Source organism: Mobula hypostoma, chromosome 22 (genome assembly GCF_963921235.1).
Source record: "Mobula hypostoma chromosome 22, sMobHyp1.1, whole genome shotgun sequence".
NCBI classification, from domain to species: Eukaryota; Metazoa; Chordata; class Chondrichthyes; order Myliobatiformes; family Myliobatidae; genus Mobula; species Mobula hypostoma.
Window position 1 is genome coordinate 34,423,933 of NC_086118.1, and position 19,849 is coordinate 34,443,781.

The 19,849-nt window shown below is 36.8% G+C and overlaps 1 protein-coding gene across 2 annotated transcripts in view; it reads right to left on the reverse strand.

Moving 5' to 3' along the window:
- Positions 1-1,327: 1,327 nt before the first annotated feature.
- Positions 1,328-19,849, reverse strand: part of gps1 (G protein pathway suppressor 1) — a 78,678-nt gene continuing 60,156 nt past the window's right edge. For both annotated transcript variants that reach the window (XM_063074429.1, XM_063074430.1), the window contains one exon: positions 1,328-5,759. In XM_063074429.1, coding sequence (XP_062930499.1) covers positions 5,685-5,759 — 75 coding nt within the window. In that variant the 3' untranslated portion in view covers positions 1,328-5,684. The remainder of the gene's footprint in view (positions 5,760-19,849) is intronic.

Here is a 19,849-nt window from a genome sequence, read left to right on the forward strand (position 1 = left end):
GGTTGTACACCTTTTTAAAATGATTTTCTGGTTCGCTTGTCACTTCATTTCTGAGTATATTTCAGACCCGATGGAAAAGTGCAATTCTCTTCCTGTAAAACAGAGATCAGATTGATACAAAACAAGCGAAGAGCTTGCAATCTTTCCCTTTCTGAGACCCAATCTCTCAGATTTAAAGTGACATCTGGTTTACTAGCTTATTGGGAGTTTGTATATATTTGCAATTCGTATCACATTCCTTTGGCCATCCTGCTAATACTAAATGAATTTCAGTGGAAATAAGGCTCGCCTTTCTCAACTGTCCCTTTTTTTGAGGTGGGATCAGGAACCATGGCACTCCACTCAGGGAAGGATATGTTCAAAACAATTCAAGGATCTGTGATATCATCTGCACATGACCTTGTTGCATGCAGCAAACATCCAGTGGCATAGACTGCACTGTAGTATACAGTACAGCACACATCATTGGGCTGCAAGCAGTGTGCATTGTAGCCACAAGCTACCATAGAGTCATGGGTGGATGGCCAACTGAGCATTTTCGTCTGTCTAGAAATCATTCAAGAACGTTGCAATACACTTTCCATTTACTACATTTTAAACTAACCTCTTTACTACTGAAAGATAGTGTACAGAAGAGATTCATCTAGCTATTGTCTGGATGGGGGTGATGGATGTTACAGGGAGATTGGATGGGTTGGATTTATTCTCACAGGGGCACAGGACATTAAAGGCTCATTATATTATATAGGATAGCGATATGGTCAATACTCATCATTCATTCTATGGGACACTCCTCTGTTTTCATGGATGTTTGTGAAGAAGAATTTCAGAATGTATATTATATACATTTCTCCAACATTAAATGTACCTATTGAATAGTCAGTCTTTCCCCCAGGGCAGGGGAGCCTAAAACTAGAGGGCACGGATTTAATGTGAGAGGGAGAAATTTAAAGATCCAAGGGGCAGGTTATTCCATGCAGTTACGTGGAACGAGTTGCCAGAAATTGAGGTAGATGCAATTAAGAGACATTTGAACAGGTAATTGGATAGGAAAGGTGTAGAGATCTGCAGACAAATGGAATTAGCATTGATAGACATTGCCACTTTGGGCTGAAGAGTTTATTTCTGTGCTCTACCGCTCCATGAGTCAATATAATTACTCCAGTGATATGCCTTCATTTCCCTGATCTGAAGAACAATGGATAGCCTGAATTCATCACAAGGTAAAAAAATAAATACTAAATAAAAACATGTTTCAACCCTTGGCCACAGTCAAGCTAGAATTAAGGAAAAGAAAACTCTCTCATTGTTGTATTTGTATACATTGAGTATTTATATTGCCTGATAACATTTGTCACCAACATAAATAAACCCACAATAGTTTCATAACCAACTGTGATTTTCTTGTGAATTTATTCCATGCATTCACCCTAAGCCTAATTTGTGTAAACCTAACAGATTAAAAAAAGCAATGACAGTTGAACTGAATGTACATAATTTATAAAAGTTTAAAACAAAATCTGTGTTCTTAGGTTGTACATTTCATTCTAATTTGAAATTTCAATTTCATTGACAAACTCCAATGTTCATAAATTTGACATTTACAGAAAGGAACAAACACATCTTCTGCAGTTTGTTAGTTTAAATCTTAGGACATTAAAAGATATGTTGGGTAGGTTTACAGGTGACAGAAAAGTTGTTGGCAGTAAGGAATGTTGTTTAAGGTATAGGAGGGTATAAATCTAATGAAAAATTTGGCAGATCCTTGACAGCTGGAATGTAATCCCATTAGGCTTGAGGTGATGAATTTTGGGAATCCAAATGGAGGTAGAACATGCACCAGAATGGTATGCCACTAGAAATGTTGATAAAGAGAGATGTAGCAGCACTTGGACAGTATAGGCTCCTATGTACCAGCATGCTTTATGTAGAAAAGCTTTTTGAAGTCTTATATCAGCCCCTTACATTTCAAAGATCTAGGAACATGGATTACTGGTGCCTGTGACTTCTGCTGATCATTACTAATCACCATTTAGCTGGTGATGTGTTATATCAATGTTAGGTCCAAGCTGGCAAACTTTATATATGTTCAACTGGATCAAAACAGCAGCAGTTTACAATGTCTGCAATCCTAAACTTTTAGTGCACATAATAGAGAAAAATGGTCTTTGTAATGGTGAAAAACAAACTTGCATAAAATAATGACCTACTCAGGTCTAATGAATGGCCAATAAGCACATCTTCACAGCTACAAAAAATGGGTATGTGAAAATGTATTGAGTTACGATTAAAGAGATTTAAATTTTAAAATATTCTGAAGCAAGCTGATTCATCTTTTCTTAATTGGAGATATGTGAGAATTAATAAGCAAGAATGTTGATTCCGTTTAGTTCACTAACACTAGCAAAAGAATCACTTTTTTCAGGGCTTCTCCGAAATTTCTTAGCCCTCTCCACTACTGATATCTTCAAAACATATAGAGTCATCAAATAGAATAATATAATCCTTTTGATAAGTAGCCTTTTTATTTAGTTGGGGGGTAAGTATACATTTTCTTTTACAGGGCCAATTAGTTCCTGCAAGATTTATTTGGTCATTTTGTTAAATATCCATTTTCACATTTTTATTCAAGTTTCAATATCAGGAAATCCAGTCCAGTCAAATATTAGTAAGACTTTTGATGAATAATTCCTTGTATACTGAAATTTAATGAAAGATTTTAAAAGAACTTTCTGCCATAATCATGGAAACTGCAGTGCTGAACCAATAAATTAACAGGAATGCATGACTAGAAACATATTGTCTTTGAATTTACAAAATGCATTAATAGTAGTTTTCTATTAGGAAATTTTAAAATTGTGAACCTGGTAGAGTGCTTGGTTCACTAAAACTTACCAAATGTTCATTAAAACAATGTATGCCCCAGCATATTCCACGCAGGGAAGGTGAAATCTGAGAATGGTATACCATAACACCTACAGGGTGAGTAATGGAAAGACTGGGACAAAGGATAAACACGTGATAGTGAGGTAAATCTGGTTTTATATTTGCTTGATCTGTTTAAAAACAAATTCAAAATACTCTCAATGTAAACACTCATACATTTTAAATATCATGCACTAATATAAGAAAATATAATGAAAATCGTACCAAATACTTGAAGGTCCTATGTTAAATTTTAAAAAAAGAGGTGGGCCTGATTTTAGTAGTTTTGCAAGAAGCCTCAAGTAGTTTTTTTACTCAATTAATTGCAAATTAGCTGATGTTTCTGTGCTGTCAACAAAATAGAAACCCTCAAATGAAACAATTCTGTCTTAGTAATGCATTTCTGCTCATCTTTCAAATCATTTCTTGGCTTGTCAACAGGACATTCATCTGTATGTTAAATATACATCCAAAATCACATAGGATTTAATTATATCTTTGTGCAGTGAAGAACTTCTGCTTGCCACAATCAACTCAAATACTTGTAACAGAATTTAAAATTTACTCTATTGAGTTTAAATTTAGACTTTTGTCAATTGACACTGTATAGATTGTACAACTTGACATTAACTATAAAGTTAGCTGAATGGAATAAGAAAGCCACTTCAATTTCCTATCTGAGGAGGGATCAATTTAAGTCCAAGAATGGCACTATAACATTCCTACATGCAAGAGGTGAGAACTTTATTTCTTTTCTGACTCAGTGGGAGGAAAGCAAAACAGTACTTTATCCATTACTCAGTCTAGCAACTGTACTTATAACTGAATAGCTGGAAAACATCAAGATAATTGTTAAAGGGGATATATTTGCCCCTTTGTCCAGTTTTTTGGACAATTAAACTTAATTAAAACTATTTAGATTTAGAAGTGGTAAATAGGTCTCAATAACTGTTTAATGTTTTATGTATAATTATAAAATGTTTCTAAATTAGTGCAGGAAACATTGTATCGTTGATGTGCAATGTATTAAAGATTAACAAACATCATTTCCTTTATTCTGACACGACAATGAGCCTGTCCTCATGGCAATTAAAAAAAAACATACAGGAACAAAAATGTGAAACTAGTCACTGTATAGCCCATAAACAGAACTGTTAAAAGCTCAGGGGACACAGCTTTCCTCCCTGCTGGTGACGGGCTTATTGTGTTCCAAAGATAATTCACATCGTTCTAAACTGAAAATAATTATTTGCTATTGTAGTGCTTCAAGAGTAGTTTGAAAAGCATGAGATTCCACAAGGCTAAGCACACCCAAAGAAGAAACCACATTTCTCATATGTAACAATGAATTCCAAGAGTTTACTTGCGTTAAAGAAACTCAAAATCCCACCAGAACTCTCATGTTATCATCTGTCACAATTGTAAAAAAAAACCTGTAACGCGCTGCTAATAGTAAGACACTCACTCCATATAATCTGTATATTTCTATTTTTGTGTTTTACTACTATTGAAAAATTGTAATTAAATTTTCTTTTATTAAATAAAATAAACCATACTTTTATTTTGAATGTTACTTGGGAGTGATGCCAGAGTTGAAGAATTTGTATCATACATACAGAGCATTAAAGTTTAAACTAATGATGAATTCATATTCTTTTTTTTTAATACTCTTAAGATTGAGCCAACAATTACTGCAGCAATCGAACAACTAATTACTGATCATCAACTATGACATCATACATTTTCATGGGAAAATTAGAAACACCAGTCAAAAACGTGGATAATGACAAACTAGAACATTCCTCTCCATAGGCATTGTTGTAAAGTATTATTAACTCCTAGTCAATGAAATTCAAACTGTCATTTCAGGACACAACTGATACTACAATAGTTAATTATTGGAATACGATAATGTTTTACATTTGAATGCTAGCTCAGGCAATGCTTGAACTTGGCATATTAATTCTCAATAGGCTACGGTAACTGTGGGCTGCCAGGGTGGTACTGGGAAGAGGGGAGAATATAAACAATAAAGGAATTGAACTTCAAGTCTAACTATGCAAATACATACTTCATCCACCAATTTCAAAGCAGCACAAAATGCCTTAAGAATTTATGGCATAGCCTTGGCTGAAAGAAAAATGTGACAACTGAAAAGAATAAAGTAAAAAATTGAACCAAGAACTTTAATAAAACAATGCAATTATTATTTTACATTATGACAAATCTTTAAAAGTACTTTTCAACAATGCCTCTAGAATGAATAGAATATTGCACCAATGATCGTCACTGCTTTTACATGTGCAAGAGACTCCCATAACCTGCTCTTATTTGTTCTATTCCATAGTCATGGGCTTTTACCACTCTTGAACTAACAGTAATATTCTCTGGTACAATATCCTCTATTTATTAATTCCAACACTCTTTTCACAGTTTTGTAGAAACTAAAACCTTGCCATTCAGCTGTTCAGAGCGCTCTCCCACATATCACAATTAGGATCCTGAAAATAATTAAAAAATGTTTTTAAGTAAAGATTCAGATCCTGTAGCACACGGTTTGTCATCTTCTTTAATCCAAAGGGTTTTTTTGTTTAACTTAAACAACAAAACTTCCTTCGTGCCCCCAAAAACAGCAGGATAGAGGTTCACTTCTACAATTGTTTGAATTTCTTTAAAGCCAAAAAAACAGTTCTTTGTTGAAGAACTGTGGAAGGCAAAGCACACAGCACTGGTTCTTCTTTAACAGGGTCTTTATTTCTTTACATGTTGGTGCTCATTCGAGTTTGACTGTTTGCAGAATTAAGTTCACCTTGGCTTCCTTCTCTTGGAGGGGACTGTAAAGAAATAAAAAAAAATATGAAGTCAGGCTATTATCTGGAATATCTGCTTACCTTGTACTCAAAACATGTTAAAATGCAATAAAACAACGCTTTAAATAAATTACATCTTAATTGAATGGAAGGTATCACATGATTATAAACACAGCAAACAATCTACGGAAGTTCAAGCTAGCATGTATCAACTCAGAACTGCCAGACAAAAACAACCATGCCTTGTAAACATTTTCAGGGTTCTAATTTATTTTGGCATGAACGTTGCTCTTTTTGTCCCCTAGGCAGTCCTGGTAAATTTCAGGACATGGAGTCAAACTATGGAGCTGAAGTTTCTTAAACCTTTGGTATAGCGAGCAGCACTCAGACCATGGCATAGAATCCCAATGGCCATTGATACAAATGACAACAGAAGGAGCGCATAGGTGAGTGACATATTTAATTATTTTTGTTTTTTTTTAGTGTTTTGAATCACTTGTGCCTTTCATATGCTGTTCCATGGGACACAAATCCAAAATATGAACTTAATAAATCAAAAGGAAGTTAGTGATAAATGGACCCAATCAAAAGCAGCTTGAAAAATTAAAATAAGTGTCATGTTTACAAGCCACTAGATTTAACTGGCATCCACCCTAAATAAACAAGACCAATACCGCCAAAACTGAGACATAATTGATTCAATTAACAATTGTTTTCTCCAAGAATAATTATATCAACAGAGCTCATTTGTATTGCACCTATCAAATCCTTTTCTGGGCAGCCTAAAGTACTTTAAAATCAAGAAGGAATGTTTAAAGTGATGATACACGGGCAATATAAGCAGCTAACTGCACACAAGCTTCCACAAAATAAGAAACAGAAAAAGACTTCTATTATTGACTCCATCATTTAGCAAGATGACAGCTAATCTCTGCACTGATCTTGGCTTTGCTAATATTGAAAAACCAGTTGAATTTTCCTGTGTTATCTTATTACATTGAAGAATGCTGTTTCATCCATCCAGTCTAAGGAATCTATCAATCCCATTCCTTTCCAGGGAGGATTTTAAACTAATATGGCAGGGAATGGGAATCCAGGCTGAAAGACAGAGGGAAGCAATGCAGAGACTAAAGTAAAAGTTCAAAGTCAAAGTGAAAATTAGAAAACAGTCAAATGCAAAGGACACACAAGGTTACTTGATTCTAAAAGGGCAATGAATGAAAGGACACATTATCTGAATGCCCACAGGATTTGGAACAAGGTCAGTTAATTTGTAGCACAAATGAGTACAAAGGTTTATGATTTAGTGGCCATTACAGAAATGTGGTTGCAGGTTAGAGAGGATTGGGAATTGAATATCCAAAGGTATCAAGTAAGGATAGGCAGGAATTAAGGGAATCGCTCTTAATTAAGGATGAGCTCTGGGCAATAGTGAGAGACGATACAAGATCTAAGGAGCAGAATGTTGAGGTCATATGGGTAGAGATTAGGAATACTAAGGGGCGGGGGGCGGGCGGGGGGGGGGGGGAAGGCCCCAGAATACTAACATAATAGTGGCATGAACAATAAACCAAAAAATATCTAATGCATGAAAGAAAGTAATGGCAGTTGTCATGGGGGAGTTTAATTCAGTGAATCATTTGGTCAAGGCAGTCACGAAGAGGACTTTTTAGAATGCATCTATGATAGCCTTCTTGAACAGCCATGTTAAGCAACCTACAAGGGAAAAGGGCTCCTTGTAGGTCTTTGCAATCAGAGGGGTAAAATTCACAATCTTTTCATTAGGGGTTGCAGTAATACTGAATTTCACACAAATGGAGGGTACAGTAGTTTGATCCAAAAGCAGTGTATTATGCCTAAACAGGGTGGGGAGAGCCAGCCTTGGATAACTAAGAAATAAAAGAAGATATCAAACTAAAAACTCAGGCACACAAAGTCCCAAGAGTAGTGGAAAATGGAAAACTGGAAGAACTTTAAATGGATTTGAAAAGCAAAGTTCAAAGTTTAAGTCAATTTATTATCAAAGTACATACATATCACATATCCAACCTTGAGATTCATTTTCTTGTGGGCATACTCAGTAAAATCAAGTAGATAACCCAAGTCCATTATAAAATCAATTAAAGACCACACTCCTTATGTTTTGTAGCTTCAAAACTTTAAACTAATTCAAAAGACATGGGAGTCCGGGAATGCAGGTCTAACGTTGTGTTTACTTCAAGCGAGGTGCACATGTATCATGTGGTAGCATGATGACATATGCAATTCATGTATTTATGCAAACCTTGTAATGATTTAAAAAACACAAATGCTTAATTAAATATAGATACAAGATTAATCAAGTATTACTGAAACATTAAATACACAACATTCCTTCCTGCTTAGCTATAAAGTCCAACTCAGTAGAGAATACATCTCAATTATGTACACAGTATATTATATAATACAACTACTATATACAGACATCTACACATGGTAAATTTTAAGTTGTCCCATTCAAGCCTAATGATTTAATCGCTGTGGAGGATTTCTTGTTCTTGTGAGATAATGACTTTCCTGACAAGTGAGACTTGCGGCTGTGAAACAATCTCAGGTTCTGGGGCCTCCTCTGTGGTAGTTGAAGAAGTTGGTCCTGAGACCGCAGGAGGTGATCCTGAACAGCGATAGCCACCTTTCTTCTTCTTTTAGTTTGTGTATCTTGATCTTGGGAAAGTGCATTTAGTTCACAATAGTATTCTCTTCTTAATCCTTCTATTGTTCCCTTTACCATCTGAACTTTCCTCTTAGTTTCCTCATGCACATCATCTGATGAATCTTCTGTTTTTGAATCTCCATTGACTCCTTTCTTTTTGGCCTTCCATTCATCCAGCTGGATGTTGGTCTTTGCATGTACTTTTACAAGCAGCTTTTTGTCTCCCACTTGAATTTCATGCAATAACCTTAATGCATACAGAGTAGATCCTGGTTCTTTATACTTACAAAAGTCAAATGCTTGCAACTTTCCTGAAGCTCCTTGAACTCTCTTCCAACTCAAAACCAAGCCACATTTTGCAAGTAATTGCCTGATTAACATATCAGAAGCTTTCTCAAATAATGTTGCTTACAAAAATTTTTGTTGACAGACCACTCCTTTTGTCACTTACACAATTCTTCTAAGCAGCATGGTCCTTCCTTGGTCCAATATGCTTTTCAACCAGAGACCGAGGTTGACACCAAAATCTGTTTGCCTTCTACTGGGCAACGGTTCATGATGTACAGCATGGAGAAAGTTGTGGCATCATCCGGTACCTGCCTTAATTTGGCTTCAGTTCAGTCTCTTGCAGGGGTTGTAGCATACAACTGGAGGATGGGCATCTAATCAAGTTGTAGCTGCCTCAGCCAGTCACATCCCCACAATGCTAGTCCTTCTGTTTTTACCACATGCAAGCTCAATGTGGCTTGCTGGTTGTTGTATTTCACTGTCACAAATATCATTCCAACAGGAGTTACCTTTTCTCGCTGGATTTCTGCAGGCTTCAGTTTAGTATCTTTGAAATTCTTCTCAAACTCATTTTGTGGAATGATTAAAACAGCCAAACCAGTGTCCAATTCCTTTTTAATTAATTTACTGTGTTTCTGGTGTAAGCCATATTGCTTGTCTATTATTAGTTTTCACACTGTAAATCTCAAGGCTAAAGTCCTGTGTCCCTTTCATCATTATAAGACTTTTCATAAACACATGCAAATTAGTGTTCTTTTTCAAACTGCAACTTGACTTTTTCTTTAGTGATTTCTCTTCCCTGTGCAGTGCATTTACTTTTATCTGCCTGGCATGTTCTTTGTATGTGTCCTACCTTGTTTCATTTTCTGAAAGTTTTGCCTTTAAATCTGCATTGCTCCAGTGTATGTCAGCCCCTGCAACAGCTGTAACACAATTTGTTCAGCCAGGCCAGTTTTTGTTTAGACTGCAATTTTGTTCACACTCACTTTCATTCCTGACTGCAACTCAATTATGTCTCTGTCTGCAGTTTCCATTGAAACAGCAATTTCAACTGCTTTGCATTCTGTGCTTCAGTTAGGAGCCACTATTAAATGTTTCTTGTAGGATTCCATAAACTAAATGATCTCTCAGTGCATCATTAAGACTGTTACCAAAGTGACAATACTCAATCTCTTCAATTCAGCTATGTACACTGAAATGGACTCCCCTTCTTTTTGATTCCACTTATGAACCTAAAGCATTCTGCAATCAACAATGGTTTTGGTTCTAAATGTTCCTGCATTACTTCCACGATTTCAGCAAAGCTAATTTTTGCTGGTTTGGTTGGAACAGTCAAACTTCGAAGCAAGCTGTATGCCTTTAAATCTAATACACTTAGCAAAATTAGTACTTGTTTCTCATTGGTTATTTCATTTGCTTCAAAATACTATTCAATTTGCTCAGTATATAAAATCCATTTATCTGTTGTACAATCAAATGTATCAGAACTTTCAATGTTGCAAGCCAACTCTGATCATTTTTATGATTATCACCCAGTACTCACTCTTTATAACTAGTGAATTCTTCCGTTTTCTGACTTTTTTTTAAAAAGAAACTTGATTGAGTCTTCCCTTCTGAAGAAGATGTACTGCACTGTTTTTATTAAAAAAGCTCAACTGTCTCCGTATGTGCTGAGCTGTGTTTTTCACTCAGCGTTTCTCGATGCTTTTTTTGTCAAAGCTTTCGAGCATCTCACCGCACTTCAACAGGTTGGTAGCTATCTCCGGTTCATTTTTAAAATACCCCATCACCAATGTTATGTTTAGTAACTTCAAAACACTAAAATAACTCAAAAGACACAGGAGTCTGGGAATGCAGGTTCTAACTTCGTGTTTACTTTAAGCAATATGCACATGTATCACATGGTAGCTTGAGGTCATATGCAATTCAGTTATATATACATAAAACTCAATGAATTATTTAAACGAACAAGGATGCTGAATCAAACTATCAAACTATATACAGTGCCTATAAAAAGTATTCACACCCCCAGAAGTTTTCATATTTTATTGTTTTACAACATTGATTCACTGTGGATTTAATTTGGATTTTTTTTAGACTGATCAACAGAAAAAGACTCTTGTCAAAATGAAATTAGATCTCTACAAAATGATCTAAATTAATTAGAAATATGAAACACAAAATAATTGATTGCATAAGTATTCACCCCCTTTAATATGACACACCAAGTCATCAGTGGTGCAGCCAATTGGTTGTAGAAGTCACATAATTAGTTAAATGGAGATCACCTCTATATCTCCAAATGGAGCTTTCTTTAGACAGGCTGAAAGCGCTACTGAGGACAGTGTCGAGGTGGCCTGGTCGTGATTGGATGAGATGGCGACGAGAGAGGACCAGTGGAGTGAGATACAGATGGAGGATGGCGGGAAAGAGGAATGGAGTAGAAAGAGTAAGAAAAGAAAACAGAGGTATGAGATATCGAACTCTGAGGAGTCAGGAGATGATCAAAATCAGACAGCAAAACCATGGAAAGAAGATGAGATTAAAGCAATTATAAAACTGAGCGAAGACGGGGTGTCTTTCGGTGACTGGAACCCAATTCATTTGACGAAGACAATCAACAAACCTATAGGTGAGGTTAACAAAGCAAAAATTTTACGAAATGGATTGCTATTAGTGATTTGCCGGGGTAGTGCTCAGCAAGGCAAAGTGGTAAGACTAAATAAAATAGATGGCAAGAAAGTACAACGCTCCATACCCAACAATAGAAAGTGGACTAGAGGAGTTATTTTGGGAATACCAACAAAAGTTACTATGGACGAGATTAAACAGAACATAAAAGGAGCAAAAATTATTGAGACCAAACATTTGAAAGCTACAAGAAAAGGAAAAAAGTGTGATAGTTTATCGGTTATGATTAACTTCGACGAAGAGAGATTGCCGACTAAAGTTTATTTAGGATATATGTGTTATGAAGTCAGAATATATATATACCACCGCCTTTAAGATGCTTTAAATGCCAGAAATTCGGGCATATTGCGGCTGTCTGCAGAGGGAAACAAAGATGTAGGAGATGCGCTGGAGAACATGAATACGGGAAATGTGAAGCAGGAGCTAGGCTGAAATGCTGTAACTGTGGCGAGGAACAGCGCAGCCTACTGAGGGTGCATTAGTAGTCAGAAAAAAGCTGAGATACAATATGTGAAAGTAACTCAAGGAATCAGTTATGCGGAGGCAGTGAAAGCATTTGCTGGAAAGGGTATCAAGCAAACAAATACAGGGAATAATAAACTGATGAACTGTGAGGGCTGTAATAAGATAAATAAGGATACGCTAATAATGAGTAGAAAGGATTTCATACTGTTTATGGTAGATGTCATTAACTGTTCAGCGCAAACAGGCAAGAGAACTGAAAAAATTAAAATTATAGTCAAGTCTGCAGAAAAATATCTTGGGATTACAGCGCTTAGGTGGGAAGCAGTCAAAGAAACGCTGAATGGAGGATCAAAGAGCTTACAGGCAGGAGAGGCAGGATATTAATGGCAGTATAGATATAAAAAGGGAATGCAAGGAGTCTTATTGCAAATGGTCAAGAATTTACCAAATATGTATCAGAACTTAAAGAAAAACTTCAGATTTTATGTATACAAGAAACATGATTGAAACCCAGGGTAAAGGTGCAGAACTCCAACAACAAATAGAAGTACTCAAAAAGAACAACTGAGAGTTGGAAAAGAGATTGGATGAAACAGTACTGCATTTAAAAGAGACGGTTTCTGAAAAGGATGCTTGTTGTCAAAAATTCAGTGACTTGGAAAACAGATTAAAGAATGGAGGAAATTAATCAAAGTTATAAAAGGAAAAAGAAATTGTTGCAAAGTGAATTATTTACATTCAGATTATTAAATGAAAACATGGAAACAAATTTAAAAATTAAGCATGCGATAAATAATAAGATTTTAGTCTTACAAATGAAGCAGATGAAATCAATGTAATTGAGGTGATGCAATTACTTGAAAACCATGTGATAAAAATTAGGGAGAACAACAGTTTGCGACACTGCTCTCTAATGGGCACATACAGCATTTGCAAGAGGAATTGCCATTACAGAGTGAAACAAATAGAGATATGCAGGTGGAACTAGGTTGTCTAAAGTGGGTGGGAAAGAGATTGTAAATGGAGGAACTTATTACAAATTACGAAAGGAAAAGGTATTGTGGTAAAGTGAAGTATCTACATTCAGGTTATAAAATGAAATCATGGAAGCAAATGAAGAAGAACTGCAAGATCTCAGTAAACACCGAGAGACTATGATTCAAGAAAAGGAAAACTTGGAAAAAACAGATAGACTTGAAAAACAGCAATTTTAAATGTTAAGCATGCAAAAATTAATGTTCTTAAACAAGAAGCTTTTAGTTTTACAAATAATGCAGTTGAAATCAATAATGCAATTACTTGAAAACCATGTGACAAAAATGAGGGAAGAAAAGCAGTCTGCGGCACTGCTACCTACCGAGCGTATACAGCACTTGCAAAATTAACTGAAATTACAGAGTGATGTAAACAGAGATCTGCAGGCTGAACTAGATTGGTTAAAGCGGAGTACTCTGGGACATATTTGGTTGAAGGCGGAAACCTAACAGGTGGCGGTAATGCACCTTAAAGCTGGTGGTGGTGGTGGTGGTGGTGAGGACGAGGACGAGGACTCCAAATGGAGAGTCAAGATGTTTCAATTGATTGTAGTAAAAATACATCAGTATTTGGAAGGTCCAGCTGTTGGTGAGTCAGCATCCTGGCAAAAACTACAGCATGAAGACAAAAGAACACTCCAAGCAATTCCACAAAAAGATTATTGAAAAGCACAAGTCAGGAGATTGATACAAGAAAATTTCCTCCAAGTCACTGAATATCCCTTGGAGTACAGTTAAGTCAATCATCCAGAAATAGAAAGAATATGGCACAGCTGTGAACCTGCCTAGAGCAGGCATTTTCAATAACGGAGTGACTGTGCAAAAAGGGGACCTATGACAGCTCTGGAGGAGATACAAGCTTCAGTAGCTGAAATGGGAGAGACTGCACATACAACTGTTGCCCATGTGCTTCACCAGTCACAGCCTTATCGGAGAGTGGCAAACAGAAAGCCACTATTGGAAAAAAAAACTCTGAGGAGTTCTCAGCTAGAGTTTCCCCAGAAGGCATGTGGGAGTCTCTGAAGTCAGCTGGACGAAGGTTCTCTGGTCTGATGAAACTAAAATTGAGCATTTTAGCCACCAGACTGAATGCTATGTTTGGCATAAACCGAACACTGCATATCATTAAATACACACCATCTCTGCCTTGAAGCATCATGCTGTGGGGATGCTTCACTGCAGCAGGCCCTGGAAGGCTTGTGAAGGTAGAGGGTAAAATGAATGCAGCAAAATACAAGGAAATTCTGGAGGAAAACCTGATGTAGTCTGCAAGAGAACTGCGACTTGGGAGATGATTTGTTTTCCAGCAGGACAATGTCCCGAAGCATAAAGCCAAAGCTAGACAGGAGCGGCTTAAAGTCAACAAAGTTAACGAGTGGCCAAATCAGTGTCCAGATCTCAATCCAATTGAGAATTTTTGGATGAATTTGAAAACGGTTGTTCACTCCTGATCGCCGTGCAATCTGACAGAGCTTGGGCAGTTTTGTAAAGAAGGAAAAATTGCAGTGTCCAGATGTGCAAAGTTGATAGAGGCCTATCCACCCAGACTCAAGGCTATAATTGCTATCAGAGATGCATCTACTAAATACCCACTTGAAGGGGGTGAGTAATTATGCAATCAATTATTTTGTGTTTAATAATTGTAATACATTTAGACCAATTTGCAGAAATTTGTTTTCACTTTTGACACGAAAAAATCTTTTCTGTTGACCAGTGTCAAAAAAGCCAAATTAAATCCACTGTGATTCAATGTCATAAAACAATAAAACATGAAAACTTCCGGGGGGGGGGGGTGAATACTTTTTTCGGCGCTGTATATAAAATGGAAAAGGGCGGCTAAAGTGAGCATAGGTCCTTGAGAAATGAGATGGGGAAATTAATACTGGGTAATGTGGAAATGGCTTGAGGCCTTGAATGACTATTTTGTGTTGATCTTCATGGTGGAGGACATTATGGATGCAATGGGAGGTGAGGACATCGATGCAATTGCTGTCACTAAAGACGTAGAAATGAGAAATCCAGCAGGCCTAAAGACACTCCAGTGCCTTGGTCTTGAGGGGGATGCATCCCAGGATACTAAAAGAAATGGCAGATTTACTTTAGCTGTGTTTGTGATAATGTACCAAAATTCTCTGGACTTTGAGCTAGTCACGACAGATTGGAAGATTGCGAACGTAATACCACTGTTTAAAAAAAATGATGTAGGCAAAAGGCAGGTAGCTATAGGCCAGTCTGTAGTCAGAAAAATGCTTGAAGCTATCCTTAAGGAAGAAATGGTGAAACATCTGGATAGAAGTGACTCCATCAGGCAGAAACAGCATTGATTCATGAAGGGTAAGTCCTGTTTGATGAACCTACAGAGTTCTTTGGGATGTAATGAGCACTGTGGATAGAGGAGAACAGATGATGACGTATACATGGATTTGCAGAAGGCATTTGATAAAATGCCATATAAAAGACTTATCTATAAGATGAGAATGCATGGATAATGTATTAGGGTTCCAGGGGTTGTGCTGGGCCTGCAGCTATTCAGTAAAAATGGGACTGTAGCATATCTATGACACTAAATTAAATGGAAAAGCAAGTTGTGCAGATGATGTGCAGGGCCTGGTGAGAGCGAGAGAGCGAGATGGATTAAGTGAGTGGGCTAGCATCTGGCAAATGGAGTAGTATACAGGTAAATGCAAGGTCATCCACTTAGAAAGGAAAAATAGAAGATCAGGTTATTTATACGGCAAAAGATTGCAGCTGAGACTTGGGAGTACTTGTGCCTATATTGCAAAATGATTAGTCTGCAGGTGCAACAGGTTATCAAGAAGGCAAATGGAATATTGGCCTTCACTGATAGAGGGATTGAATTTAAGAGCAAGGAGGGTTATTTTGAAACTGTATAGGGTACTGGAAAGGCCACATCTGGATTACTGTGTGCAGTTCTGGTCTCCTTATTTAAGGAAGGATATACTGGCTTTTGAAGTGGTGCAGGGGAAGCTCACCAAGTTGATTCTGGAGATGTAGGGATTAACCTACAAGGAAAGACTGAGTCGCCTGGGACCATGCTCCCTGGAATTCAGAAGAATGAGATAGGATCTTGAAGAAACACTAAAATATGAAAGGGATAGATAACATAGAAGAAAATGTTTTCCACTGGTAAATGAGACTAGAACTAGTGGACATGACCTCAAGATTTGGGGGAATAGATTTAGGATGGATATGAGGAGAAACTATTTTTCCTAGAGTAGTGACTCTGGAATTCTCCAAATAGGGAAGCAGTAGAGGCTACCTCATTCAATTACTTAAGTTCAAAGCACATTTATTATCAAAGTATGTATAAATTATTCTACCTTGAGATTCATCTGCTTTTAGGCAGCAACAAAGCAAGAAAGCCGAAAGAACCCAATTTAAAAAAAAGACCAATGTGCAGATAAAGAGGGAGGAGAAAACACAAATCATGGTAACATTCGAAGAAGGCAACAGCATTCTGAGCCAAATTAAGTCCATAAACCCCAATTCCAGGGCAGCCGGAGTAGGCCCAAAGCCTATCTCAGTTCATCTATAGCAGGGCAAATCACTGCAAAGCTCAGACACGATGCATGTAGAGTCAGAGCAGTCTCCAATACAATTAAAAACATTAATAAGACGTTATCTGAGGTAAATTGTGGCAAACTTATCACCAGGAACAATGAAGATGTGAGTGAAGGCAAAGCATTCTTGAGGGATGAGCCATGCTGGTGCATTGCAAAGTCAGAGTATAACATGTTCAAAACAGTGTCAGAGTCATCAGAGATGGTGTTGGTGTTGGAGATTTAAGACAATTAGATTTGTGCATAGCAGGGAAATTATGGGTTATGGAGAAAGGGCAGGTAGATGGAGCCGAATCCATGGCCTGATTAGCCATGGTGAAGCAGGCTCAAGATGGCCTATTTCTTGTATTCCTTATTTACTTCTTCCCTTTTAAATTATACTCTCACAAACTCAAAAGTTCTTCTACCACCCACTTACAGTAGCTAATTAACCTAACAAGTAGTACATACTTGGGATGTGGGAGGAAACTGGAGCACCCACACATAAACCTAAGGTCAGGATGAAATCTGGGTTGAATCAATTCATTTTAACTAGCCCTATTATATCTAACTTTCTTTTTCAACCTTTTTTGGATCAAGCATATCTGGTTTGGAAAACAAAGGGTATAATACATTTTTCTGATTTATTTTCAGATGATTGTTTTAGGTCTTTTGAACAATTATCTAATAAATATAATTTACCTAGATCACTTTTTTTTAGATATTTACAGATCAGAAACTTTTTAAATACTGTTCTTATTACCTTTCCTCTTTCATATTCCACTGATATATTGGAAAAAATTTTGGATCTAAACCTTTTTCAGAAAGGTTCAATAGCAATTATTTATAATATGATAAGGAAAATAAATCCAGATGTTTCCAATACAATTCAGAATGACTGGGAAAGGGAACTTAAGCTTACCTTACCTACCGAGAAATGGCAAAAAATTTTCAATTAGTTCATTCTTCCTCTATATGTGCTAAACATACGTTGATACAGTTTAAAGTTGTACATAGGGCTTATATGTCTAAGGATAAATTAGCTCATTATTACTCTCATATAAACCCTATATATGATAGATGTCATTCTGAGATAGCTTCATTAGTTCATATGTTTTGGTCTTGCCCTTTACTGAAGAAATATTGGGACGATATTTTTGATATTATTTCCACTGTCTTGAACATTGATTTACAACCTCACCCTATTACTGCCATTTTTGGTTTACCAATGATTGAAAAACATCATTTGACCTCTTCAGTTTGTCGGATGATTGCTTTTGTTACTTTAATGGCTAGAGGATCTATACTATTGAATTGGAAAGAGATTAATCCTCCTACAACATTTCACTGGTTTTCTCAAACTATATCTTGTCTAAATATAGAAAAGATTAGAAGTGTTATTTTTGACCCATGTATTAAATTTGATGAGACTTGGAGACCATTTATTCAATACTTCCACATGATGTAATTTGACCCTTGCCAATCTATTTCGTGATTTCAATATTTGGGGAGAGGAGCGGAAGCAGCGACACCTTTGGTTCTATCTGAGGTATCATAATAGCCCTTTCTTTTCTTTTTTTTTCTGTAGTTTTCTTTAGTTTGGGTAGATTAGTTTTTTTAGGGGATTTCTGTTTTTTTTTTATGATATTTAATATTTTATGTATACTCTTTATATATTTTGTTGCTGATTTGTGTGATTTTGGGATGTTTCTAACTATGTGTTACCTGACTGTAAACTTTAATAGTTACTATCAATTAACATAATCCCAATTACTATGTACTTACTTTTTGTAATGTGTTTGTTGTTGAAACTAATAAAGATTGAAAAAGAAAGAAATCTGGGTTTCTAGAGATGTGATGTTCTGATTCCTGTCTTGTACATACTGAGCCAGCACAGCAGAAACTGAAAAACTAGAATGTTTCTTCTCAACTGAGTCCTGAATGGACGACCCCTTATTTTGACACTGAACCCTGGTTCTCAATGCCCTAACTGGAAGGAAAATCATACCTACATCTATCCTATCATGCCCTGTGTGAATCAAATGGGGTTACCTCTCATTCTCTAAAATCATGACAGTAGAAGCCCAAGAGACACAAGCGAGACTGCAGATGCTGCAGCAACGCGCGCACACACACACACACACACAATGCAGGAGGGCCTCAGCAGCATCTACGGACTGAAATAAACAGCCTACATTTTGGATCACGACCCCTCATCAGGACAGTAAAGGTCCTGACTGTTTAATCTCTCCCGGTTTAATCTCTCCCGATATGGCAAATCCAACATCCCAGTAATCAATCGGATAAATATGCACTGAAATCTCTCATACAGGGAGAACACAGCTATACACAAAATTCCAGATTAGGCCAGACCACAGCCATAATGGAAGTGACACAAAACATCTCTATTCCTGTTTTATTCGCCTGCAATAAGGATCGATGTACCTAATTGTTTGCTAATATAGCATGAGTGGATGTGGGGAGGGTGTGTCCTACAGTACTGAGTCTAGGAGCACAGGGCACAGTCTCAGAATAGAAGGACTTCTATTTAGGACAGGGATGATGAGGAATTTCTTTAGCCAGAGAGTGGTAAATCTGTGGGATTCATTGCCACAGATGGCTGTGGAAGCCAAGTCATTGAGTATATTTAAAGTGGAGGTTGATTGATTCTTGATTAGTCAGGGTGTCAAAGGTTATGGGGAGAAGGCAAAAGAATGGGGTTGAGACAGATAATAAATCAGCAACGATGGAATGGTGGAGCAGACTCGATGGGCTGAATGGTCTCATTCTGCTCCCATTGTCTAATGGTCTTACGTTAACTTTCGGAGTTTCATGCACAAGAACACAAGATCCCTCTAAACATCAGGTAGAAAAACAACAAAATAAAAACATCAAACATTGTCATGCGTATTTTGCTGGCAGCTTCTCTCAGAATTCTCATCTACTTATGTAATACCTGGAAATTTACGACACACAGCAATTTCAGAACTACACTGTGCTCCTGGAGGCCAGTTGGTGGATAAGGAGCTTGTAAAAGTCCATTCATTTGAATCAGTATATAATGAGGAAATAAATGAGAAATACATTTTATTGCTTGTGTTTAATTATTCATTGATAGAGGGCATCAAGTAATCATTTTTAACTGTACTCTAACGGTACCTGAATGCTTCTGAATAGTCTGGGACATTTGGGGCATTGAGACATTTTAAACAGAGAGAAACTTGGGTAGTGCTTTGCCATTTATTAGGAGTTTCCAGAAGAGGGTTAAATGGGTTTGTTACAGCATGCTACCACAAGTCAATTACAAGAAGATGAAGTTGACAGTTCATAGAGATACCCAAAGAATAGGCACAGGTGAAAGCAAAGACAGATTTGAAAGGGAGG